The sequence below is a fragment of the Rhinolophus sinicus genome, linkage group LG03, assembly GCF_036562045.2.
Source record: "Rhinolophus sinicus isolate RSC01 linkage group LG03, ASM3656204v1, whole genome shotgun sequence".
Classification (NCBI taxonomy): domain Eukaryota; kingdom Metazoa; phylum Chordata; class Mammalia; order Chiroptera; family Rhinolophidae; genus Rhinolophus; species Rhinolophus sinicus.
In genome coordinates, this window is record NC_133753.1 from 151,119,267 (window position 1) to 151,146,357 (window position 27,091).

At 40.6% G+C, this 27,091-nt stretch overlaps 1 protein-coding gene across 1 annotated transcript in view; it reads right to left on the reverse strand.

Annotated features, from left to right (window-relative positions):
* Window positions 1-27,091, reverse strand: part of SV2C (synaptic vesicle glycoprotein 2C) — a 183,128-nt gene that overhangs the window by 19,695 nt on the left and 136,342 nt on the right. The window contains exons 5-12 of the mRNA XM_019728142.2: window positions 20,788-20,921; window positions 20,276-20,365; window positions 14,804-14,914; window positions 14,266-14,354; window positions 11,119-11,283; window positions 7,703-7,836; window positions 5,661-5,864; window positions 5,030-5,189 (exon numbers count right to left, since the gene is read on the reverse strand). Of these exons, the coding sequence (XP_019583701.2) occupies window positions 5,030-5,189; window positions 5,661-5,864; window positions 7,703-7,836; window positions 11,119-11,283; window positions 14,266-14,354; window positions 14,804-14,914; window positions 20,276-20,365; window positions 20,788-20,921 (1,087 nt within the window). The remainder of the gene's footprint in view (window positions 1-5,029; window positions 5,190-5,660; window positions 5,865-7,702; window positions 7,837-11,118; window positions 11,284-14,265; window positions 14,355-14,803; window positions 14,915-20,275; window positions 20,366-20,787; window positions 20,922-27,091) is intronic.

Here is a 27,091-nt window from a genome sequence, read left to right on the forward strand (position 1 = left end):
AGAAAAATTGGTAAACATAAATAAATATTTCCCTGAGTTCTGTGAACCACTCTAGCAAATTACTGAGCCTGAAAAGGGGGTCAGGGAACTCTAATTTATAGCCGGTTGGTCAGAAGTCCAGGGGGTAACCTGACATGAGATTAGAGTCTGAAGTGGGGGCAGACTTATGGGACTGAGCCCTTAACCTGTGGGATCTGATGCTCTCTCCAGGTAACTCAGAATTGAGTTAAATCTGTAAGACACCCATTTGGTGTCCAGAAGTGACGGGTTGCGAGTAAAGGGAAAAAAACAGAGCTTTCCCTTACAAAGCGTTTGCAGCTGTTGTTTTATTTCCTTTTGTAGATATAGAAAAGTGCTGCTCAATCAGTACATATAATTTTAATTTCAAATTTACCTGCCTCTTAATAAAACGATTTAGGGTAGCTTATAAAAGACACAAAAATCAATGAAATCAGAATAAAAGAGGGCAAATCAGGATGAAGAGGAGCAAAGCAAATGTCTGGACTGTGTAGATTTAGCAGAGACAGGTTCTCTGCCTCTTGATTGCACAGCAGAGAAAGAAATGTGAAGAAATGTTACCGTAGGCAGAAAGCACAGGGCCTGGGGAGAGAAGGGGGAGGAAGGGAAGAAGGAAGTGTGGGGAAACAAAAGAGGGGATGAGATCATTCTTAAGAAAAGGTGCAGCTGCAGCTTACTGTAATAGATTGTAACACTACTAGCATTGCAGGCAGGGAGAAATCGCCACCCCGAGTTACCCTGACAGTTCCTACCAGGGAATCCCACCTCCCCGTGGGTAGGAGTGGTCAGCGGAGACCCGCCCTGTGAACGTCTGCGACCCACCCAAGAATATTTCCCGCCCACATTCAAATATAATCCTAAATTTCTTTGTTTTTTGGGGCAGTTGCCCTTTTTCCTAGCCTGCCTCCTCTCACATCTTGAGAGTGTACTGTACTATTTTCTTTTTTTAAAATACATCCTTGGCTTGCTTGGCTTGGTTTCTGTGGATTATGATTTGTACATCCTAGAATGCCTTCCTGTGATGACACAAGTCTTAAGACGGGATTGTAACGGTGGGACTAGATAGCTTCTATTTTGAGATTTGGATCTCCAGTATAATTTGATTTAACAAGTGTAATTTAGCTTGGGACTTTTTGAAAGCTTTTCTTACCGTCTTTGTTTAGGGGCTTTCTCACAACATACTGGAGGACATCATCTTTAGAGAGATTGAAACTTTGGCAGATTCTGCTCGCTCTTTTGAGCCCCAGGCAATGAAGCACAGTACTATCAGTGAGACCAGGAATATTTATCTCCCCGATTTAGGCAACCTGGTGGTCCCCCGCTTTGGCACCATATTGATGCTGAACTTAGTGCGGACGCATGATCGGCGTAGCACACTACAGCCCAGAACTCCTGGGTTCAAGCGATCTTCCTGCTAAACTTTTGGCCAAGACAATGAAGGAGGCCAAAGAAAAACACCAGGAACAGATTCCCAAAAGACGCAGTCTGTCCTGTCTGAGAGCTTCTACCTCTCAGTCTGAGTCCAGTCAAAAATGAGATTTTCTATGGAGTTTGGCTTGTTCATTAAGGTGGGGGAAGGTGCAGTGAAGCTGGTTATCGCAACCTTTGCATATGTTTTGTACATTTAAGTTGGAGCCAGGAGTGGATCCCATACAAATGTAAAACCTCTCTCAAGTCACAGGGCCAGCCCTGGGCTGAAGTAAATAGAAACACTGAAACTGGCCTGCATAGTAAATGTACAGGAAGCAGAATCATTAAGATCTGGCAGAAGGGAAGTGGAGAAAGAAAAGCTTTCAAAAAATCCCAAGCTGAATTACACTTGTTAAATCAAATTATACAGAGATCCAAATCTCAAAATAGAAGCTATATAGTGCCACCATTACAAGCCCCTGTCTTAACAACAAGGACCTGCTCTCTGATAACAGAAGTACTCAATTTTTATATTGTTAAAAATATATATATAAAGGAGCCACTTTAAAATGGAGTCAGAGCTGCCATCCCAGAGGAAACGCCTTGCAGGTCTTATGCCTCAAACCTCTGAAATGTTAAAACAGGGCAAAATAACCTTTGGACTGAGCCTAAAGCAGTATCGTGTCCCAAAGAACTGTTCGCACAGGTAACAAGAAAGCAGATATTGTGACTCCTGGATTGGTGAAATTAAAAACATTGTTTAGAATTAGCGTCCCTATTTAGTATAGCTTCTCTGCACCTATAGAAATGCCCTCCTTCTATTGATGTAATTATCCCTTCCCTTTCTCAAACATACCCCTTGCCTTTGTTTCCTTATGGAACACTACTTGAGTTTCTGCCTGAATCTGTGCTTCCATAATAGCTGTTCTTTTTTATCTCAAATAAATGCTTGTTGCCTCTGACTTTGGCCTTTTATTTTTAGGTTAACCATGTGAAGGGCAGAGGCAGAGCAGCTTCTCTGAGGGGGTCCTAGAGCCCTCTGCACACTTGGCGGTGGGGGTGGGTGTAGATTCTGCATAGAGAGCAAGGAGAACTGTAACAGGCAATGTCCTGCCCGCACTGGTGTTCTCACAGGAAATGTGACCACTATTAAAAGTCAAAGGCAGAACACTAAAGGTAAAATCTGTAATGTGGTTGACAAATGTGACTTTCAAGTGTTATAACTTTCATAGCGCTTAGACTATAGCTTAAACTACAGTCCCCAAACGTAATCATTTTGACTGGGACCTTGAAAGGAATTGGCTGTTCAATGATACAAGAGGCTACTTTATAGCTTGGGTCCTGGAATCAGAGTGTCCGATTCTGATCACTGAGGAGAGATTCTAGAAACTGGGCAAGGAGATGGCAGTGCTGAAGTTCTATTATGAAAAATTACAGCCTCTAACCAGAATTTTCATCAAGACATCTTCTATGCTACCTCCATCCACGGGGAAGCAGCACAGGGTATTTGCACACACTATAGTTGGCGTTTTCCTCTAACAGCAGAACCAGAGATCAGAACCTCCTAACATGACCCAGAGCAACCTGGCAGAAATGGAAGAGAAGGTTTTAGCCTGAAACAGAGTAGGTGGTACTAGCTAATCACCTGGGCCTGGCACTATTGCTCTGAAGGACAAGTTATCTCTGAATCACTGGAGGAAGCGACATCCTGCACATTATCTGGTGACACCTGCTTCAGTGCTGGAGACCGTCAGCCAGCAACAGTGTGGCCGCATGAGAATGCACCTTGCAGATCTCCCAGTCACTGCCCTGGCTACTGTGCTCTGAAGTTCATCATCACGTCTTGCTGTTCCCATAACTGAACATGACAGGAATATTACAATTGGGTTCCTTGGACACGCAGGACTCCTCTGAGGCTGACATTGCCACCCTTCTCCTTCCCCTGCCGCAGCCTTGCCAAACCTTCCCTAGACTGCTGGTCTGGGATGCTTCCACCCAACCATCCATCCTCGCTTCTTCACTGGGGCTCCGGCTTGCACTGGGCTCTCCCAGACTTCACCTACCTCCCTTCTCATTGTCTCTCACACAGACACTTCCTCTAAAAAAATCTGTGCATGTTTAATCCCACCTTGTCCTCTGCTTCTCTGAAGACCTGAGCTTACACAAATAGCAATTTCTGTGTTTATCTTAGTTGACATTTCACATTTCTGACTGCCCAATTTGTTTTTTTTTTTTTAAGCCAGCTTTTTGCTGCAGCAGAATACTCACCCTTCCATTCCTATGGCAGAGGGATAAGCATCTGATTCATCTAATATAGAATCAAACTCTTACGATGTATAACAAAAAGGTAGCAGGTTATGACATAGCCTTGCTTTAATATTCACAATGTACATTTAACAATGTATCATTTAATCTACACCTGGGCCCTGTTTGCTGGATGAGAGGTTGATGAAATAAAGCTCAATGAAAGCTGCACAGTCTTAATCTTGTTTCTGGCTGCACCCTCATCCCAATGCCCCTGGCACCTACCCCGGGAGCTTGCCCCAAAAAGAGAATTACTGTTCGAGGAACGGATGAAGGAGATGCATACATGGGGTGTATGATTTCTTTCAGATCCTAAGTATTCAATGGGAGGTTACTGCGAATCTGGATGAGAATATTTGATAAACAGACATTTGTAAGAGTTTCAGATTTTCTGCAGAAAGACGGCTGTAGGGTTGCTGTAAGCTCAGTAATAGATGTTCATGAAGAAGAAATATAAGTTAGAGAGTCGGGACGTGTAGAGAATGAACCCCACTGGGGCCAATAAACAAAAGCAGGGACTCAGGATCAGTTGAAAATTGATATCCCAAATGTCTCTGCTTAGTCCTAGAAAACCCTCCTCCATTTCAAGGTCCAGACAATACCGACTCCATCCTCCAGCAGAGAGGGCTTTCATGGTGACAAAGCATACATGGAATGAAAGAGAGCAGAGCCATTTGTCTTCACTCATGTCAAACAGCAAAACAGGACTTCTATTCTTTTAATTATTCAGCTGCTGAAGCCCTATCCCAAAGCCCGGCCTCCCAGTCCAAAGTCTCAGTGTTTCCATTTCGGGAGTAGATGCGTAATTTTCTTACTTTTTTTTGGTAACTGGAAAAGTGCTGGGCTTTCCTCCAACAGACCAGGAAGGTCAAGAGATACATTCTAGAGACCTCTTTGCAGTTATTTAATGCAGAGCTCATGCAGCTACTTGCCGACATAAGGAAAGGATCCCCTCAGGACTAATTAGGGGCTCAAAATGTGGGCCAAGAGAGGCTATTCGGTCCCACCCCTCACCATCTCATTACAGCTTCCTTATACTGCTGGTCAGCAAACTAAGTCATAGACAAAATTACATTCCTTTACTGTCTCACTGCTCTATTAACTCCTGCTAGCAATTATATTCCCCTACATTTTCCTTTTAAGAGATACAAGTGGAATCTACAACTTCATAAGCCAGATAGTTTTTGGATTTTCATTTTCTTGGGGACATGACAATTTGGTTTGTTTCTTATGACTTTTCAGTGGTCCTGTGGGGCAGGCACAGAGGGCCTCTTCCTAGAGGCCCATTTCAACATACCTCCGGTCTGTGGGGTACAGCTCAACAGTGACCACATCGAGAGAGTTCCAGGCTGAGATGGTCAATCCATTGTACAGACACAGCATACCTATCATCATGGATTCGCTGGTGCCAAACCAAAGGAAGAAACAGCTGATCCCTGAAAGCACCATAGAGCCACCTGCCAACAAAGCAGACAAAACACTGGGATGTTTCCTGTCCCCTTGGTAGAGCAAGGACCCTAGGGGTCTTCAAGGACTCACAGCAACACTGAATCCCAAGGGGAAGCTGTAGACTGGGCTTGGCAAAGTATGAGTACGCACACCTGGATGAAAGGTCTGCCTCTCTAACTGCCTTCTGAACACAGCAAGCATGAAATGCACATCATCAATTACTCAGCTACTTAAGTGGAAAAATATACATTAGTCACACGTAATTAGTTTTCCAGTCTGTGAACTCATGGAAGCTGCTCCAATGGAATTAGACATAATTTTCACTAAACTGTAGTCCTAATGAAATGTCTTAAGGGATTTATTTCTCTCTCATCTCTGTGGGATGCAAATCCCTAAGGAGGTAGGGGGTGCAGAGGGAAATAGGTTCCCTCTAGAGTGCAGGGGCAACTCTTTTATTTTACATGAAACCAAGCACATACCTAGCATCGTTAAGCGCCCTATTCTGTCCATCAGGAGAGCAGACACAATGTTCCCTGGCAATACTGCCAATGTGCCCAGAAAGTTGACAAAATAAATCCAGTAGGCACTGTAGTCATCGTCAAAGGTAATCTGGCATCCCGTTTTATTGTGAAAAAAGGAGCAGTTCTGAAATTCGCTGTCAATGAATTTATATTGCTCAAAATCTGTGAACATAAGAAAGATAACTCATTAAGCTCTTAATAGTTGTGTGTCAGCGTAAGAAAGCCTATTGTGAATTCAGTTTACAAACATAAGATTGTTTCAAGGCCTGGGCTGGTTTGATTTTGAGTGTCTTTGTCTGGCCAAAGTGCAGGGTTGGCCCTCCTTACCTGTGGATTCCGCGTTTGTGGATTGAAAATACTTGGGAAACAAAAGGTATGTTGCCGCTGCTGTGTATTATATAGTTAGGCCCATACAATGGTTGCATCTGTACTGAACATGCATGGACTTTTTTCTTGTTATTCCCCAAACAATACAGTATTAACAACTGTTTATAAGGTATTTACATTGTATTCGGTATTACAAGTAATCGAGAGATGATTTAAAGTCTATGGGAGAATGTACGTAGGTTATGCAAATACTGTGCCATTTTATAGAAGGGACTGGAGAATTCATGGATATTGGTACCCACGGGGGTCCTGGAACCAATCCCCCTCGAATACTGAGGGATGACTGTAGCTGAATGAAGGGATTGAAAAAGGACTAAATTAAGAGTCCAGTTATCTTCCAATTTCTTATGGTTGGCCGTTGCTAATTAATTACTCGTTTACTCCGTTATTATATTAGTTTGTTCTAATTATCATGTTATATAAGGACCATATTATTATCGTACTGATAGCTTCCATACTACAATTACAAAAACAATTGGTTTCAAAATATGCATGAATCAGCCTTATTATTGCCATTTTATGGGACTATGAGACACAGAAAAGGAACAGGACTTTCCTTGGGTCCTTGAGCCTGGAGTTATAATTTGAGGTCCAAGTGGAGGACCACACCAAGGAACAAGAGTCAGCCTCATTTGAAGCTCACTAGCAGTCACTGCTGATTTTTTCTTGAACTTGTATCTATCCAAGAAGGGATTGCAGAGAATGGGATCTGCCAAAAGGTGGTGAGAATCAAAACTCTTATCGTCCTTGTGATCAAGACCTGCCTAAAAAGCTGGTCAGCTGAGGTTGAATGAGTTAGAAGACAGTGATAGCACTGTTAAAAAAAACAAAAACAAAACAAAAAAAACCCCAAAGACACCTGACTCCATTCTCATTTGGAGATGGGCAGAGCTGGTTCCTGTCTGAGCACCAAAAAGGCAGGTCTGGCAACAGGTTTGTGCTGATACTTCTGCCAATGTTGGGCTGTTATTCTGGATTCTTCCAGGACAGACAGACCAATGTGTGGGGGTGGGGAAGCATGGGCTTTGAAATCAGATAAACTTGGGTTCGAATGTCAGTTGTTACTAGTTCTATGATTATAGCCAAATTACTTAATTTATCTAAGCTTCAGCTATTGTGATAAATATCTTAATGATCTAGAGTAGGGACCATATAGTAGGTGCTTAGTTGATGTTTGTTTCTGCTTCCTTCCCTGGGCAGTTTTCCAGACTCCATTAAATGGATTGGGCTAAAAAAATAAAAGATATCTAATTAAGCAAAGCCCTATGTTCTCCATTTCTGTTGACTTTAGTTCAGGCATGCTGACTGAAGCAAACACTGGATTTGGAAACCAGGATTATCAAAACAAATAAATTACAGGTTAATTCTTTGCTTTAGAAATTATTCACCAAACCATTACATTCTCAACTTTGAACTTCAGCAAGTCCTACTTGCATTAAATATAACAAAGACAAACAATACATACTTAACTTTGATCCAACCTGACCTAGGGAATCCGTTAATTTATACTTTAATCTCCACTTCCCCCATGAGCCTCTGCCCACACTGTCACATAGGTGTCACATTTCTGCCAAGAGCTGGGCCCTCTGAAGAGGGCTAAGGAACACACCTACCTGTGTTGTCAAAAACAGTATCAATAAAAGTGCAGTTCTTGAAGTATGTGTTGACAGAAGTTACATCCTCAAAGGTGCAGGCCTTAAAAACTGAATCTTTGAAAGTTACAGATTTGAACTTGACCCCGAGGAATCTGCCCAACACACACACAAAAAATTAATATCAATGATTGTCCATCAGGATTCGAAGTTAAGTCAAACAGGTTTAGAGACGTGATGCCCCTCTGTGAATGCTCTTAATTATAAAAAACATTGGTTTCCGGATTTTCTAAGTTCTTTGCTTTACCTTTTTCCCCTCATGCAGCCTGTACTTTGGCTATTCATTGCTCACCAATATTATTTTCTATCAGAAGAAGAGATGGCATTCAAGATAACTTCACTTGGCTTCTTGCAATGTTGGTAAAAGGTTGTTTTGGGGTATGAAATTGCAGGTAGAGAGTTTGGAGATTACCTGTGGCTATTAATTATTTTTCAATCCATCCTCTTGCTCCTTCACATATATGACTTTATTAGAAAAATCTCTATTTGAAGATTCTAACTTGAGGATGTACTTCCCTGTATACTTTTTTTTTTTTTTTTTAAGATTTTATTGGGGAAGGGGAACAGGGCTTTATTGGGGAACAGTGTGTATTTCCAGGACTTTTTTCCAAGTCAAGTTGTTGTCCTTTCAATCTTAGTTGTGGAGGGCGCAGCTCAGCTCCAGGTCCAGTTGCCGTTGCTAGTTTCAGGGGGCACAGCCCACCATCCCTTGCGGGACTCAGAGGAATTGAACTGGCAACCTTGTGGTTGAGAGGACGCACTCCAACCAACTGAGCCATCCTGGAGCTCAGTGGCAGCTCAGCTCAAGGTGCCGTGTTCAATCTTAGTTGCAGGGGGCGCTGCTCACCATCCCTTGCGGGACTCGAGGAGTCGAACTGGCAACCTTGTGGTTGAGAGTCCACTGGCCCATGTGGGAATCGAACTGGCAGCCTTCGGAGTTAGGAGCATGGAGCTCTAACCGCCTGAGCCACTGGGCCGGCCCTCCATGCACACTTTTAATGAAAGTCTGTTTCCTAAGCTGAAAACCCAAGGCTTCTTCATTCTAGCATAGGGATTATTCTGAAGAGGGTATGCGAGAACTTTTCGTTTACATGAGGAAGGATTGATTCAGGGGTCAAGAAGCTCATAGGTCACACTCATTCCAAGGACACTTCTCTTTCAGAGCTAACAGGTAGTCCCTGAACCAAGTAGAATGAGGACAGCTCTGCTTATTTTTGGAAATGTGTAGAATCATGAAACTTGCTCATATACAGTTTTGGGTGCAGGGGGAACTCTAGGTGGTAAAAATTATAAGTCACAATGATCCTAACATTTTAGGAGTCCATGATTCAGATCTGTGTTGATAAGGACTCCCAGGAGAAACGGATAAATATTCATCAATGTATCTCAGTAATTTATTAAGAAACTATGACTATACTTAGCCAGTCACTGGAAGATGCCTATTCAACTGAGGAAGAAGTTTTTATATCAAATACCACACTTATTAGGGGCAGGAAGGGACTGATCTGCCTAGGCAAGTGAGCTGACTGACCTAAAGCACTCGGTAATGACTGAGTCATACTTTCAAAATTGTCCTCACCCTAAGGACTGATTGCATTTGTTGGTTCAAAGTGCACTGTGGCCTCACAGACCAACCAGCTTAAAAAATAATCTTATTTCAACCCCCTGCTCCAGGGGTCCAGAGTAAAATCATTTAAACTATAAATTTACCCAATAAAGGAGGGTAAATAATGGTCCATTTTAAAATGATCAATTTTCTGAAATGGAACTGAAAGGGGAAACAATTTTATTTATTTTTTGAATTGATAATATATACCACAGCGTACAAATGGTACGAAATTCAACATGTTGGAAAAGGAAAAAGTAAGTCTTTTCCGACCCATCCTCAAGCCACCCAGTCCTTTTGCCCAGAGATAACCACTGTTGTCAGTTTCCCGGGTGTTCTTCCGGGAGCATTCTACATAGAGAGTGCTAGCAAATGAGACACACTGTCTACAACTTGCTTTGCCTCCTGGTAGTCTATCTTGGAGGTTGTTCCATATCAGTGCATAAAGAGTTGCCATTTTCTATGTTGAACAGGAAAGCTACTGCTTGAAAAATGAACTACTGAGTGGCATTTCAAATTTCCCTGAAAGAAAATAAATTCTATCACCTGCTAAAATAAATGTATATTTTATAAGGACTTTAATATTATTAAACCTATTAATCATTTTATTGCTAATGTAAAAAATTCTTAGTCATGATTGAATATCGAGCTTACAACTTTAACAAATAGTACTAAAAATGTGACTATAAATATAAACATGTATCAGAAATTTCTAATGGGGTAACAATATTTTTTTAAATAAGTGAAGTAAATTTTCACCCTAGAATCACAGAGCACTTGCCTTTAAGGGTTCTGCAGAAAAACAAGGGCAGCTTTGAGTCGGGATTTTACATAGGAGAGTGAAGGTGATTCTGTATGGCTGGCATTAAGGATTAGGCCCCTCACTGAACTGTCAATCCAAACAATTTTCTCCTAGTTGGGAATTCTCCTTTTCATCACAAACCATAAACATCCCACAGAATTATTTTTCATCTTTCCAAACTGGTTTTTTGCTCTGGGAAATTTTGTTCAATTATTTTAGGTTCTTACTTTTATCACTTTTGAAATTGGGACAATTTCCTAAGAATGATGCAAAGCATCAGGAACTCATACCAATGATTATTTGCTCAGACAACAAACAATGGATATAAATAATGACTCTGTCCATCCCGTTGCCTCTTTGGAAAAATGAACCAGAATCACCTTCCTGAGCCAGTTCTCTGTCCTCATCCAGAGGCATTCCAGATTCTATATTCAAAAACGCCCTTGGCTAACTTATTCCATATTTTGGGAAAGCCTTCCTAGTCTCTAATTGGAATTCTTCCTGATACAATTTAACTTCAATTCCTGATTCAGCATCATGAAGAAAGTAGGAACTCTGAAAAGTGGTCCCATTTTCAGGAATAGAATGCAGACATAAAATTATACTTTAGATTTCTTCTCTGAACTAAATAACCTTTTAATCCATCTTTTTTTCTCATACTCTTCACTCTTCTCTTCATTAACTTATTTTCATATCTCTCCAGAGTCTAAATTTTCTTTTCATACCAGTTAATTCTGTTACTTAATAAATGTGAAGCAGCTCAGTTTCAGGAGTAGTTTTAAGTGAAGTAACTGATACACGTGTGCCTTTTCTTTAATGCCCATTTGGAAGTATTCACATTCAGCCCGGAAATGACTAAATGTACAAGTAAAAAACAAAGCAAAATCAACTATGCATGTTTCAGTGCAGTGAAGGCTAGTAAGTTTTTGCAAATAGATAACATATTAAGATATTTCAAACTTTCTGGACCTGCCATTGTAGTATTCCATTCCAGTATGAATTTGATTTTCCATTGTAAAGTTAATACTGAAATTTGCATATTTCTCTCTTGGCACAGTTCTAATTAGTAGTGCATATTCGTCGGATTGCAGATGTTTAATGACATCAGGGAACCAAACAGATAATCCATAGTACCTGCAAAGACAAAGAAATGTGAATTTGTAAAGGTGCTAGCACACCACAGGCAATAACATTTTCAGAGAGGTAGTGAGTGGCTCCCACGGAGAAACACTCTGATTATGACTGGCTCCCTGTAACATTATAAATCATCAAACACTAATCTGCACGGCTCTCCTCCCACCACAATTAAAGTCTGCAAAAATCGAGCTAGAGAGATGACCTGGGGTTACCTGGAGACCTGCAGGTATGTCATTCCCTTCCTGAACACTTCCTTGGGGAAGAGACCTTCACAAGAATCCCATCCTGTATCCCTACCTGGCATCCGGGCCCTGATGTTTTTCTCATCACCAGAGTTTCATGTAGGAGCCCCATCTCCCCGTCTGGTGGTACAAACTCCTGGTGTCCAAAAACCATGAGAGCCCTTAAAGAATGACCTCTTTTACGAATGAAGAATCTTTCTTGAATCCTACACTACTCTTCTACTGCTAGCCTGGGGGTAGAGCCCCATTTCTCAAAGTGGTGCAAGGCTGGGAAAAGGGCACTCAGGTCATTATCTGAAAATCCAGGTTATTTCCACTTTCTGCCTCTTGGTCTCTCATGTGGCATTTTAATAGGTAACAGGCGAGTCATGTTGCTGTGCATTTCAGCCCAGCAGCCAGTCACCACACATGGCTACCAAGCAGTTGACATGTGGCTAGTCCGAACGGAGAAGTACTGTTAGTATAAAATATCAGATTTGAAGACTAATAAAAATAAGAATGTAAAATAAGTTATTAATCACTTTTATATGGATTAAATGTTGAAATAATATTTTGGACATAATGATTCAAGTAAAATACATTATTAAAATTAATCTCACCTGTGTCTTTTTATTTATTTATTATTTTTAGTGCGGCTGCCAGAAAATGTAAAATAACACGTGTGGCTCATATTATATTTCTAATGGACAGTACTGCTCTAAAGTAGTGGCTCCCAAAGAGGGGTCCCTGGACCAGCAGAACCAGCATCTCCTGAGAACTTGTTAGAAATGCAAACTCTCAGGCCCCATCCAGGCCTACCAGATCAGAAATTCTGGGGTGGAGTCTTCCATGATTCCTCTGATGTACACCCAAGTTTGAAGGCCATAGCTGTAGCTTATCCCCAGTTATACTTAGTTACACAGAGAAAGAAATGGTTATGAGCATAGCTGTTGCAGGGAGACGTGCCAGGTTCGAATCCTGGCCTTGCCCCTTACCAGCGGTGTGATGTTGAGCAAGTCATCTAAGCCTCAGTTACCCCATCTCTAACACTACAATGGTTATAGTATCCACCTGCCTGGGAGGTTGGTCAGATTAAATGGGACACAAAGCACCTAGCATGTAGAGAATGCTCAAAAAACAGCATGTGTAATTTTTTTTATCATCATCGTCATCAGGATCCCTGAAACATCTTTGCCTCAAGATTCCAACCCCTTCTCTTCAGAGATGATGAATTAATTACCGCGGAGGTGTGAGTGGTGGCCACTGGATAACAAAGGATCAGGAATGCAGCATCTATTGCATTGCTCTCTAGTCATACACATGGGGCAAACACTTTAAAAATAGCAACCATGAGGAAGCACGCTACTCTGGAACGTCCATAATCAATGACATGGAGGAGTTTCAGCTAAGTTTTCATTTATTCACTATCCACTAAATATTAGGCATTGTTTGAAGTTTCAGGGATATCAGTAAGGAAATCATAAAGCTTCAAGTGTGGTCAATAATAAATTATTAAAGAAAATAAACAAGCCAGATAATTATCATGTAACTTCACATCTTGAGAGTAGCACTTTCATCTTGCTTATCTTTGCTCCTAGCCTAGTGTTTAGCACATAGCAGGCACTTACTACAGGTTAATTTTAATCCTTCTCTTCCTTCATAGATAATTGGGTTTTCTAGAAATGAGTGAGAGTTACTTTACATATTCTAAACCAATGCTTTCAACTTAGCAATGAGGAACTGAAACTTAGCAATGCCCCCAAGTCACACAGCAGAATGAGATGCTAGGTATCCTGACCCTCACTTTCCTTGTCTGTCTCTTTATCACACCCCACAGCACTGGGAAAGATTGGTCATCTTTGGTTACTCGCCTGGTTTAATTTAGGGATGTTAAGGCATGGAACTTGCAGCATACATGTTGAGCTCTATGTACCAGGCAAAGGTCCTATTGACTGAAAGTGTAGTATATTATCTAATTGCCTTCTTAAAACAGCAAATTAGGCAAAAATAGAGTTTGTATACTTACATTCTAAAGTGATATGTCAACTACTAGCAAATAAAAATTTGAATTTTTCCCCCTACCTCCTCTTTTCTTAGAACATATAGATGATGGTTTTATTCATTTGACAACAACTGTTTATTGAGTACCTATTATGTGCCAGGGACCCATATCAGTGACCAAAAGAGTTTTAAATCCCTGGTTTCACAGAGCTTTCAGAGGGAGAAGACATATTTTCATATATAGAAGATGGAAAGTGCCATGGGGGAAACGTAAAGCTGAGAAGGGGATAGGGAATGCTGAGGGGCTGCAATATAAAAAAGGTACTCAGGGAAGGTGTCATTGAGAAGGTAAAATCTGAGGAAAAACTCAAAGGAGATGAGCGAATGAGCCAGGCCATGTCTGGGGTAGTGCAAATGCCTGAGATTGGAATGGTTCTTGTAGTTTAAGGAAGACCAAAGAGGCTGGTGTGGCTGGGGAAGCAAATGAGGAGAGGAGAGCGGAAAAGTCACGGGGGAGAAACCACCCAAGGTCTTATTGGGCTTTCCAAACACTATTGGTTTTGCCACCCCAGCTTTATGAGAAGATAGGTAAAAAGACTGGTTTCTAAAACCCACAATTGTTAGCAAATCTAAGCTGAAAACAATTATTTCTTAAAAGTTTATAGCATCAAGCAGCATAAGAAAAGAAACAGCACAACTGGGAGTTACAGTGTGGAAATTTAAGATTTCACTCACCAAGAATGTAAATATCACTTACCCAAAGGACAGGGTGAACCAAACAATTGTAAGCTTTATTGTATTTTCCCTGACTGGGTAGTTGAAACATCTCATAAAAGTCAGCCAAATCTGTGAAATATTAGAAAGTTAGTTTACTTATGCAGCTATCTAGTCAACTCCACTCCCCAACGCTCTCCAATAAATTATTTAAAAGTTGAGTTTTCTTTGCACTGGATTCACTTGAGCTTAAAATGTAAAAGCTAAAGGCTCTAGGAAACCAAACACTGGAATTTTCATTTATCAGCTTCCTGGAAGCCAATGGTCAAAATAACTCAAGGCTTCAGTGCACCCCGACACTGCCAAGGCTCTGCCCAACACCTTCCCTTTCCACCGATGGAATGTCTTGGCTACCTGATGGTCCCAAGGGGCTCCTATTACCTCGTCCTGCTCCAGGAGTCAGGTGTCCTGGGCAGAAAGAGGAAGAACCCTGTTCATGGAACTGGTCTCATCAACCCTGCTTCTGACTAACCTCACATGCAACAAGTTGGCCAACATATTAGGGCAGGCTTGTTACTTACTCCATACAGTTCTGTGCGGATCCGAACAAAACACCTCCTGTACCATGTTCCTGTGTCACTTTCAATTTCAATCAGCTCATCTATTTGTTTTGGGGTTTTGATTCTGTTTACCTGTAAAGAGCAACAGTGGGCAAAGTGATGGGTTCTCTGAAGTTGCTCAGTTCAGGCTTACCATCTGTTTTTAAAGGAGCAAAAGCTGACGCGGACAAAAACGAAGCAGGTGTTTGATATTCACTCTTTCTATATGTGAGACCACCGGCATAAGTATGCAGACCCAAATGGTACCTAAAAGAGCTGAATAAAGACTGAATGGGAGGGAACACCATAGAGAAATGGGGAAAGAGCAACTAGTAATGGAATAATATGAAACCAAAATGCCCTTCTCTTAATCATTACTACAAAGGTACACATTAGCATATAAAATATCTAGATAGCTTAGCTTCTGAATTAAGAATTATTTTGCTGGGACTAAAGCAAAGATTGCACACACTTTTCTTTGGAATCTACTTATCTGATGAATTGGTCTCTAAACATATTTCTTAAAGTTTTCCCATCAAACTTTAATTCTTGGAGCGTCACTGTGACCCCCCTCTTCCTTCTCCCACAGCCTAATTCACAGTAACTGGTCAGCAAACACCCACAGGTGACCATGGAGCAAGGTCAAGTGAATGAGCTTCAATTGCAAGCATCAACATTGATTCTTCAGCCCTAGAAGGGGAATAAATGATGGAGGTTCAGCATGAAAAGCTAGATCTATAACTTTAGTTAGCCTCCTTTTGCTAAGGAAAAGAAGCAAAAGTCAGGAGAAGCAATGCTTTCAACACAGAGAATAAAGCCTGAAAAGGAAAAAAAAAAAAGAGTGGTTCCTTTGTGGACCTGTCCCTTCTTACCCTGTAAGTCAACATTTACCTGCATTAAAAAAATTTTTTTCATTTATTTTTTTAATTTAATTTTTTATACAGTACTGTATTAGTTTCAGGTGTATAATATAGTAATTAGATACTTATGTAACTTACGAAGTGATCACACTGATAAACCTAGTACCCATTTGACACCATACATAGTTATTCAATATTATTTACTATATTCCTTATGCTATACTTTACAGCCTCATGACTATTTTGTAATTACCAATTTGTATTTCTTAATCCCTCCCCCTTTCTCACCCATCCCCTCCAACCCCACTCCCATCTGGTAACCATCAAAATGTTGTCTCTATGAGTTTGTTTTGTTTTGTTTGTGCATTTATTTTGTTCTTTCGATTACATACAGAAGTGAAATCATATGGCATTTGCCTTTCTCTGTCTGACTTACTCCACTCAGCATAATGCCCTTGAGGTCCATACATGTTGTTGCAGGTGGCAAGATTTCATTCTTTTTAATGGCTGAGTAATATTCCATTGCACATATGTACCACCTTTTCTTTTCCATTTATCCCTGAATGGACATCCAGGCTGCCTCCACATCTTGGCCACTGTAAATAATGCTGCAATGATCATGTGGATGCACATATCCCTTTGAAGTAGTGTTTTGTGTTTCTTACCCTGTTAGTCACCATTTATCTGCTTTTAATACATCTGAGAGAGGACATAGAAATGTGCACACATTTTACCCCCGCCAGAGATAACTTTTGAAAAAAATTTTTTAAGTGGAGCTTCTGCCAAGATCCAAGGCGGCACTTCTATTGTGAAAATCCAGGTACCAAGGCTGGCTTTTGACAGAGGTGAGTTGGGGACCCTCGATATCTTTCAAATTATACCTGGTATAAATTTTGTAAATTTGGGATATTAACCCCTTATTGTATACATCATTGGCAAATATCTTCTCCCATTCAGTAGGATCCCTTTTTGTTTTATGGATGGTTTCCTTTGCTGTGAAAAAACTTTTTAGTCTGATGTAATCCCACATGTTTATTTTTTCTCTTACTTCCCTTGCCCAAAGGGATATATCAGTAAAAATCTTAATCCGGGTAATACATGTAAAGTTTCTTCCTATATTTTCTTCTAGGTATTTTATGGTTTCAGATCTTACATTTAAGTCTTTAACCCATTTTGAATTTATTCTTGTATGCGGTGTAAGGAGGCGGTCCAGCTTCATTTTTTTGCATGTGTCTGTCCAGGTTTCCCAGCACCATTTATTGAATAGACTGTGTCTTTACCCCAACGTAAATTCTTGCTTCCATTTTCATAGATTAAATGACCATACAGGCATGGATTTACTTCTGGGTTCTCTATTCTGTTCCATTGATCTATGTGTCTGTTTTTATGCCAGTATCAGGCTGTTTTGATTACTGTAGCCTTTTAGTATAATTTGATGTCAGGTATCGTTATACTTCCCACTTTGTTCTTATTTCTCAAGATTGCCGAGGCTGTCCGTGGTCTTTTATGGTCCCATATAAATTTTAGGATTGTATGTTCTATTTCTGTGAAAAATGTCCTTGATAGTTTGATAGGAATTGTGTTGAATCTGTATATTGCTTTAGGCAGTATGGGCGTTTTAATGATATTAATTCTTCCTATCCATGAGCATGGTATGTGTTTCCATCTATTTGTATCTTCTTTCATTTCTCTCTTCAGTGTCTTATAGTTTTCTGAGTACAGATCTTTTACTTCTTTGGCTAAATTTATTCCCAGGTATTTTATAGTCTTTAAAGCAATTGTAAATGGGATTGTTTTCTTAATTTCTCCCTCTGATATTTTATTATTGGTATATACAAATGCAACTGATTTCTGAATATTAATTTTGTATCCTGCTATTTTACTAAACTCATTTACCAGTTCTAATAGTTTTTTGGTGGAGTCTTTAGAGTTCTCTATATATAGTATCATGTCATCTGCATATAATGACAGTTTTACTTCCTCCTTACCGATTTGGATGCCTTTTATGTCTTTTTCTTGTCTGATTGCTGTGGCTTGAACTTCCAGCACTATGTTGAATAGAAGTGGAGAAAGTGGTCAACCTTGCCTTGTTTCTGATCTTAAGGGGAATGGTTTTAGCTTTTCCCCATTGAGTATGATGTTAGCTGTGGGTTTATCATATATGGCCTTTATTATGTTGCAATATGGTCCCTCTATTCCCACTTTCTTAAGAGTTTTTATCATAAATGGCAGCTGGATTTTGTCAAATGCTTTTTCTGCATCTATTGATATCATATGATTTTTATTTTTCATTTTGTTAATGTGGTGTATCACATTAATTGATTTGTGGATGTTGAACCACCCTTGCATACCAGGAAAGAATCCCACTTGATCATGGTGTATGATCTTTTTAATGTATTGCTGAATTCTGTCCACTAATATTTTGTTAAGGATTTTTGCATCTGTGTTCATTAGGGATATCGGCCTGTAGTTTTCTTTTTTTGTAGTGTCTTTGTCTGATTTTGGGATCAGGGTGATAGTGTCCTCATGAAAAGTGTTTGGGAGCCTTCCCTCCTTCTGGATTTTTTGGAATAGCTTGAGGAGAATAGATGATAATTCTTTTTTGAATGTTTTGTAAAATTCACCTGTAAAGCCATTTGGTCCAGGACTTTCGTTTGTTGGGAGCTTGTTGATTACTGATTCAATTTCCCTGGAGGTGATCAGTCTATTCAGGTTTTCCGTTTCTTCTTGAGTTTGCTTTGGAAGGTTGTATGCTTCTAGAAAATTGTCCATTTCTTCCAGGTTGTCTAATTTGTTAGCATATAGTTGCTCATGGTAATTTCTTAAATTTTTTTGTATTTCTGTGGTGTCTGTTGCCACTCCTCCTCTTTCATTTCTGATTTTATTAATTTGAGTCTTCTCTCTTTTTTTTGATGAGTCTGGCTAAAGGTTTACCGATTTTATCTTCCTAAAAACCAACTCTTGAATTCACTGATCTTTTGTGTTGTTTTTCTAGTTTCTATTTCATTTATTTCCACTCTGCTCTTTATTATCTCCTTCCTTGTACTCCTTTTTGGCTTATTTTGCTGTTGGTTTTCCAGATCCCTTAAGTGTGAAGATAAACTGTTGATTAGTGATTTTTCTTGTTTCTTTAGGTAGGCCTGCAGTGCTACGAATTTCCCTCTTAGGACTGCTTTCTCTGCATCCCATAGATTTTGGGTTATCGTGTTTTCATTTTCGTTTGTTCGAGATATCTTTTGATTTCTTCCTTGATCTCACAGTTCACCCATTCATTATTTAGTAACATTTTATTCAGCATTCATGAATTTGTGTGTCTTCCAGTTTTTTCCTGTAGTTGACTTCTCATTTCATAGCACTGTGGTCAGAGAAGACAATTGGTATGATTTCAATTTTCTTAAATTTATCAAGACTTGTTTTGTGGCCTAACATGTGGTCTATCTTGGAAAATGTTCCATGTGCGCTTGAGAAGAACGTGTATTCTGCAGCTTTGGGGTGAAATGCTCTGAAAGTATTGATTAAATCCAACTGGTCCAATGTGTCATTTAAAGCCGTTGTTTCCATATTGATTTTCTGTCTGGAAGACCTGTCCCTTGTTGTCAGAGGTGTATTGAAATCCCCTACCATGATAGTGTTACTGTTGATCTCTGTCTTTATGTCAGTTAATATCTGTTTTATATATTTAGGTGCTACTATGTTGGGTGCTTAGATGTTTACCAGGGTTATGGCCTCTTGTCAGATCGATCCCTTTATTATTATATAGTGCCCATCTTTGTCTTTTAATATATTCTTCATTTTAAAGTCTATTTTGTCAGATATAAGAATTGCAACTCCAGCTTTTTTCTCATTTCCATTTGCATGAAATATCTTACCCCAACCCTTCACTTTCAGCCTGTGTGTGTCTTTAGATCTGAGGTGATCTCTGTATACAGCATATACAAGGGTTTTGCTTTCTTATCCACTCAGCCACCCTATGTCTTTTGATTGGAGCATTTAATCCATTTACATTTAACGTGATTATTGATAGGTACATAGTTACTGCCTTTTTTTTTTTTATTTGTAGTTAGATTGTTTTCATCTTTCTTCTGTTTACAAAAGACTTTTTAATATTTTCCGCATTGCTGGCTTGGTGGTAATAAATTCCTTTAGCTTATTCTTTTCTGGGAAGCTCTTTATCTCTCCTTCTGACTGATATTATTTATAAGACATTAAAGAGCTTACTTATGTCCCTCGTATATCTTACTGTATGTCCCCTTAAACCTATTTTAGGCAAAACATTTTTCATCTAACTGTGTGCTGCATATATACAAAAAAATGTGAGAAACATTGTTCCTTCTCAAAAAATTCCATGCATCCAATTTCCATTAATTTAGACTGGTTTCCCCATAAGAATATACTTTGTAACTAGAGGATCGAAGAATATTTCATGCAGCAGGAACAGTACATACAACAGCATGGTAGGCTTTGGTATAATGACAAGTATGCAGAGCTGAAAGATGAGTGTAGCTGGTACAGGGAGAGAGGAACGTACAATCTGGCCTTTTCAGAAAAGGTCCCAACCTCTGGAGTAGGGGATTCTCTGAGGAGCCATACTCACTGTGAAGACTTTCTCAGGCTGACCCCGTGCTCTCATGTTTGTGTCATGAATTAACTTCAGAATCATCCAAGCTTCATCATGTTTTCCAACCTAATACATGTGAGTAGACAGTAAAGTGTTAGGAAGTGAAACACACTCCCTGATTTTCCAATAACCGCTTTGTATTGTCAGATCAAATTGGGTTAATACTTAATTAAGTATACCTCATTGGAAATTCACTGTATTGTAGCACCTTTGTATAAAATTTCATTTATAACACAATAAGCCATGTTCTCTTCATTGAATGAAAAGTTACTTTCTTGGGGAGGAACATTAGTGCTTTCTGGCCACGAGGCAGCTTTTCAACATACTGGTTGTTGAAAGCATGTCTCCATGAAACCAAACCCTCCATAGTTCCACAGTAGGAAGGAAAAAGGTACCTCCCAAAGAGGCAAACATACTTTGCTAGAATTAACAAGGAACTCTTTCCAATGTATGTGGCTTCCTTGGGTATTTGTAATAACAAGTGTTACCTCCAACAAGAACCGTGGGCTTTCAGGCATGAATGTGAGGGCCACCACTGAGCAGACACAGGGGAGTGCGCAGACGATCACAAACACACGCCAACTGTGAAACTGGTAGGCCGATCCCATGCTGAAGCTCCATCCTGGAAAAGGATGGGGAGAGTGAGGGAGAATACCTCTCAGACCGTCTGCTGGGGAAGTGGGGACTCTGCAGTCATGGTGGGTGTGTACATCTCGACTTTATCAGTCAAATCTTACTACCCACAGACGAATGGGCTGATCTGGGCATTAGCCACAGTGACCACCAAAGGCACCACGAATAGTGACAGGACCACCAACAGCAGTGCTGAGAAGAAAGGTACTTGGAACCAAAAGGGTCAGGGCCTAAAGATGGGAGTGTATATATGTTTCTGTACAACCAAATTCTGGAGGCCAAGATAAATTCATTTGGGATAACACCTTTTCCAATGGACCACTGTGCTGGGTATCTTCTGTTTGCTCCTCCAGATACACTCTCCACTCTCCACCCTGCTGTATGCCAGGAAATGGACCTTTAATGGATGCACCAATTGGCTCCCTTGCCCACCAGCTTCTAGATGGGTTTGAATAAAGGAAGCACTGGCAGGAGAACACAGGCTGGGAACAGGGTTCGGGATATTTATTTCCATTGCTTCTCTGTTCCTTCCCCCTGGCTGGGTGGAGGTTTGACAGTAGGTGTGCTCATCCCCTAGACCCTCTATAGCCACAGGTCTTGTCAGGTTCTGGCCCTTTGAGGCATAGGTGGGTACAGGACACCCTCCTGCTACCAGCTCCCAGGTGCTTTATTATTCCTTATTGGTTTCTCTTAACCATTCCTACTCTTCTTAATGACCCCTTGTGAGAGTGTCATCGGCTTGCCTGCCAGCACCCTGCTCAGTACAATTGTATTATCTCTTCACATGCACATGTCATATAATAGATCAAGATAATTTTAAATTCCTAAATAGTATTTTTATTATACTATACTAAGAACAAACATAATGGGATACAGAAATCTCTTTGTGAACTAAAAGAAAGCCAACACTTAAATGAATATAAAACGATTGAAAGTAAAATTCAAACATGATTCTAAATGAGAAATAATGAGGCATATCAAATTTATTTGAAAACAGAGAGGAGATTTAGAGAGCCATAGATGAATTATGTGAGGCAAAATTTTAATTTTTGGCAAAGCTTGCTATTTATATGGCTTTCTAAAAAACAAACGTCAGGTCCTACACCCCATCACCAGGAAAGTGGTATAATTCTTAATTGTTTACACAGGAGCCAAGTGAGATTCTGGAGGTGACATAACTTCAAGGGCACAAAGCTAAAGTTACATATCAGAATCTTCTCCACCAGGATTTGAGGCAGAATCTTATACCACATGCGGCCTCATGTCCATGCACACTCTCACTCTTAAACACAGCACTTGTTAACAAATAACATAAACATGCTATATCAATTTTAGATTAATAAATATTTTCTGGGACTTTAATATATGAGGATGATGTAAATTGCTAAATGAACTATGCTGTCAACTTTAGGAAGAGATGTCTAATCTCCATGTTTTATGTAGCAGAAGTACAAGTCTCAAATATCTAAAATGCAGAAGAAATTCTATGATGGAACAGACAAAACATGCCTTGTTCACATTTGATCTGAGAGCTTCATATAAAGAATTTCTTTATAAAAATCCCTAGATCTTATTATTATACATTAGATGAAAAATAAAAGCTTTAGATGGCTAAATTAATCCAATGCAGTATTTAAATTTCAGGCTACAGCATGAGGAAAGAGTGAAGACGAGAGGGAAAGGTCTCTGGTGTCTCTGTTAAAATAAATCAGTTCGGAAGATGCAGTTTTATAAACAAAAATGTGAGGTGTTTTTTTTTTTTTTTTTTTTTTTTTTAATGAGATTATTTAACTAAGGAGAAAATCCCACTAGTGGATAGAGCAGGAATTTCCGTGTGGTAGACAGAATAATGTTCCCTGCCTACCCAAAGATGTCGGCATCCTAACGCCCCGAACCTGTGACTATGTTGCCTTACGTGGCAAAAGGACTTTGCCGGTGTGATTAAGTGAAGGATCTTACGATAAAGTGATTATCCCATGTTACTGTGTTTCCCTGAAAGTAAGACCTAACCGGAAAATAAGCCCTAGCAGATTTTTCAGGATGATATCCCCTGAACATAAGCCCTAGTGTGTCTTTTGGAGCACAACTTAATATAAGACCTGGACTTAGTTGGGGGGAAACACGGTATATGGCTGGGCCAGCATAAGTACAAGGGTCCTTAGGAGGGAAAGAGAGAGGCAGGAGAGTCAGAGTGAGAGAAGGAGATGTGATGAGGTCAGATTGGAGTGAGACTTGAAGATGGCAGAGTGCCGGCTTTGAAGAGGGAGGATGGGGCCACAAACCAATAAATGTAGGTGGCTTGTAGAAGTTAGAAAAGGCAAGGACACATGTCCTCCCCTTGAGCCTCTGGGAGCCCTGTCAACCCATTTAGACTTCTGACCTCCAGAATTGTAAGATAAAAATTTGTATTGTTTAAAACCAATCGGTTTGTGGCTTTGTTATGGCAGCAGTAGGAAAGCAACACACTTCTCTTTGTAGGTTATAGCTCTATTACTCACTTGATTGAAATAAGTGGGAGGATTTCAGCTGTTCCCTATGAAAAGTCAGGCTCCTTGCTTTTGCTCAGACTTGTCCAGATGCCTCACCAAGGACTTCAGGCTCCTTCTTGACAGTGGTCTGAGGAATATTGCCCTTCACACTTACTTTTCCCGAACATCACATCAGTGGGTGGAGGAACGGACCGTAGTGTGATCCCAATGTAGCAGTTTTCAGACTACAGAGGAACCTGACTGCAAATACAATCTAAACCCAGAAGAGAACTAGCTGGTCCAGAGTCCAGCTCTCCTCAACTTAGAATGTAGTCTCTTCAGGTGGCGATTCTTTCGTCCACCAGCTAACGTTGAGCTTATTCACTACTATTCAGACACTACTTCATTAGCTGTGAAGTCTCTCTGGTCCCTTGCTTGGGGACTGTGTGTGCACATGCACTGTGGTGGTCTCACAATACATAAAGGGTGTGTCATCCACCCATTTCCCTCTCCATTTACTTGTAATATGATTTTCCCCAAGTCTACAAAACTATCTTGTACTCCTTTTCAGTCTTCAAATCTCTGGAAGCCTACTCCACTCCTTGCACTTGACCTCAACACCTGTTTTGTTGAGAAATAAACACAGAGAGAATTGCATGTATCTCATCACCTGAATCTCCCCACCTCCCTGGACCTGCCTGCATCTCTCTGCCTTCCTTTGGTTACAGCGAATGAATTGTCCATGCTCCTAAGGCCAACCTGTCCACATGGCCTCGAGCCCAGCCATCCATCCTCTCAAGGACAGAACTCCCGTGATTATCCATCCCTCCCTTCCAGCCCGCATCATCCTGTTCTCTTACTTTACTTGATGGGTCATTCCATCTGTCTTCACCATTTAAGAAAAAAACCCTCCTTTGGCCTCCACATGCGTCCCCAGCTGCTTAGCTATTCCTCTGTTCCCATCACCACAGACCATTGAGAATGGCCTATAGCAACTGTCTCCACTTTCTCATCCGATAGTCTCACCCCAAATAGGTTTCTGTCCCATAATGACACAGAAACTATGCCAGTCAAGGTCACTTGTCTTTCCTCATCATACTTGAACTCTCTAAATCATCCCATATAATTGATCATGCCCTTCTTTTTGAAGAACTTCCCCCACCCCTTGGATTTTCATCACTACATATGCCAATTTCCCACTTCACTGACTTTCTCCAGTTTTCTTAGGTGGCTCTTTCTCAGACTGACCCCGAAAGTTGGTACACCCCAAATCTTGGTCACCAGTCCTCTTCTCTGTCTACGTGTTCTTTCCAGGTGGTTTCATGTGTTCCCATGACTTTAAGTACCATCTACATATCATTTTCTCTGGAATCTAACCTATTTTCTTCCCAGAGCTCCAGCAGCCTATCTCTACTTGCCTGTTACATCTTCAGAGGGATGCTTAACGGGCATCTCAAAGTGACTGTGTCCAAACGGAACTTTTGATTTCCTGCTCCGCTATGAAAGAAAACTCTTATTTCTCCCTCAGTCGTCTCTATTTCAGTAAATGATACATTGCCAGCTACCCAGATATTCATGCCCCAAACCAAGATCTCATCCTTCAAGCCTCTTTTTACCCCTTATTATCCTCAACAACCAATGTCTCAGCAAGTTCTTTAATATTGATCTCAAAGCCACCCACTTCTCCCTGTTGCCACAGGACTGCAGAGCTCCCAGCTGGCAACACTCTCCCCTCACCTTCAGGAGGAGCCTGACTCTCCTTTCTCTGCTTCTCCTGGTTCTCCAGGCCACTGTCCTGACAGCAGCCAGACTTATCCTCTTGAAATGTCAACAGGAGCACTTTACTCTGTGCTTGAAAGCCTCTGACATCTCTCAATAGGTCTGGAATGAATCCAAGTGCCTTCCCATGGGCTCCAGAGCTGACCAAAGCTGAGTCTTACCTACGAATCTGAGCTCATCTCCTGCTGGTCCTGTCATTTGCCTGGTCGAGTCCCACTGATCTGCTGCCAGTTCTTTGAACGTATGAAGCTTAAGTGCATCTTAGGGGCTTCCCATATTTCCTTGGAAGCTCACTCATGTGCTTAAAAGGATGTTTGTTGTATTTTAGCCAGTTTTTCTCTGAGTTTTGAAATGGGGAGTTTTTCAGTCTATCTTGTCCTTAATGTAGTCCCCTCTGGGTCTTTGCATCTGATACTTTCCCTGCCTAGAATGCTCTGCCTGAATATTTGCATGCACAGATGCCTCCTTCACACTGTCCATGTCTCAGTTTAAGGTTTTCTCCTCAGAAAGGCCCAAACACTCCATTCCACTCTCTCTCACCAAAGCCCGTTTTATTGTCTCTACAGTACTATCTCTGTCTAAAGCTGTCATATTCATGTTTATTTACATGTTTGCAATCTGTCCCTCTCTCCACCATGAGAGCAGGAACTCAGCTTTTGTTACTCACCAATGTATCCCCATTGCCTACAGCAAGCCCTGGGGCATAACAACTCTTCTTTAAATGTTTGTTAAACGAAAACACACACTTACACGTAGTGCGTGTGTATGTGTGGACATGAACATGTGAAAAATCACTGCAGGCTACTAAGACAGTAGGTACTCAGGTCTTCTTTTGACTTTTTTCTGAATTCACACTAAGCAGCAAAACACCCTTCATGTATTTTTTCAAATTAAATTAGTAATTTATACACAGCAAGATGCAGTACTTCTTAGTTATACAGTTCTATGAGTTTGATAAACGCACAGTTGTGTAACCACCATCATAATCAGAACACAGACCAGTTCCATCACCCCAAACATTCCTGCTGGTTGCCCCTTTGGAGTCAACCCTTTCTCTATTCCTAACCCTGGTACCCCCACTGGTCTGTTCTCTGTGGCTATAGTTTTGCCTTTTACAGAATGTCATATAAATGAATCATACTGCATGCAGCTTTTTAAGTCTGGCTTCTTAGCATAATGCATTTATGCAGATTGTTGCAGGTATCAATAGTCTGCTCCTTTTCATCACCGAGTAGTATTCCAGAGTGTGGACATATCACAGTTTGTTTACCCCCCCCCCCCCCAGTTGAAGGACAGTTGGGTTGCTTCCTGTTTCAGGTAATTATACATAAAGCTGTTATAAACATTTCAGACAGGTGTTTGTGTGTCTCAAAGTTTTCCTTTTCCCTTGGGTAAATACCCAGGCATAGGGCCGTTGAGTCACATGATAAGTATATGTTTAGCTTTATAGGAAACTGGCAAACTATTTTCCACAGTGGCTGTACCGTATTGAAGTCCCACCAATAGTATATGCGCATTCTAGCGGCTTCATATCCTTTCCACCACTTTTGTCAGTTTTATTTTTCAACATTTTGGCCATTCTAATAGGTGTGTAGTGGTATTTCATCACAGTTTTAATTTATTTGCATTTCCTTAATGCCGAGTGATATCCTGATTTACTTTTTGCTCATTTATTTATACTTTTATTCATATACGCCAGTCACAGTGCTGTGACGTGGAGGCCAATGAGACTCATCCCCTACCCTTTAGGATAGAGAGTCCAGTGAAAAAGGCAGATTTGTTCACCCACACAAATAGTACAACTTGTGCTAGAACAGGTTATGAAGAACGTGTAGTGGGAGTACAGAAGAGGTGGCGGTGTCTCTCTCAAGAGCCCCAGACAAATTCATTTTCTGATTTGGGTCCATGAATA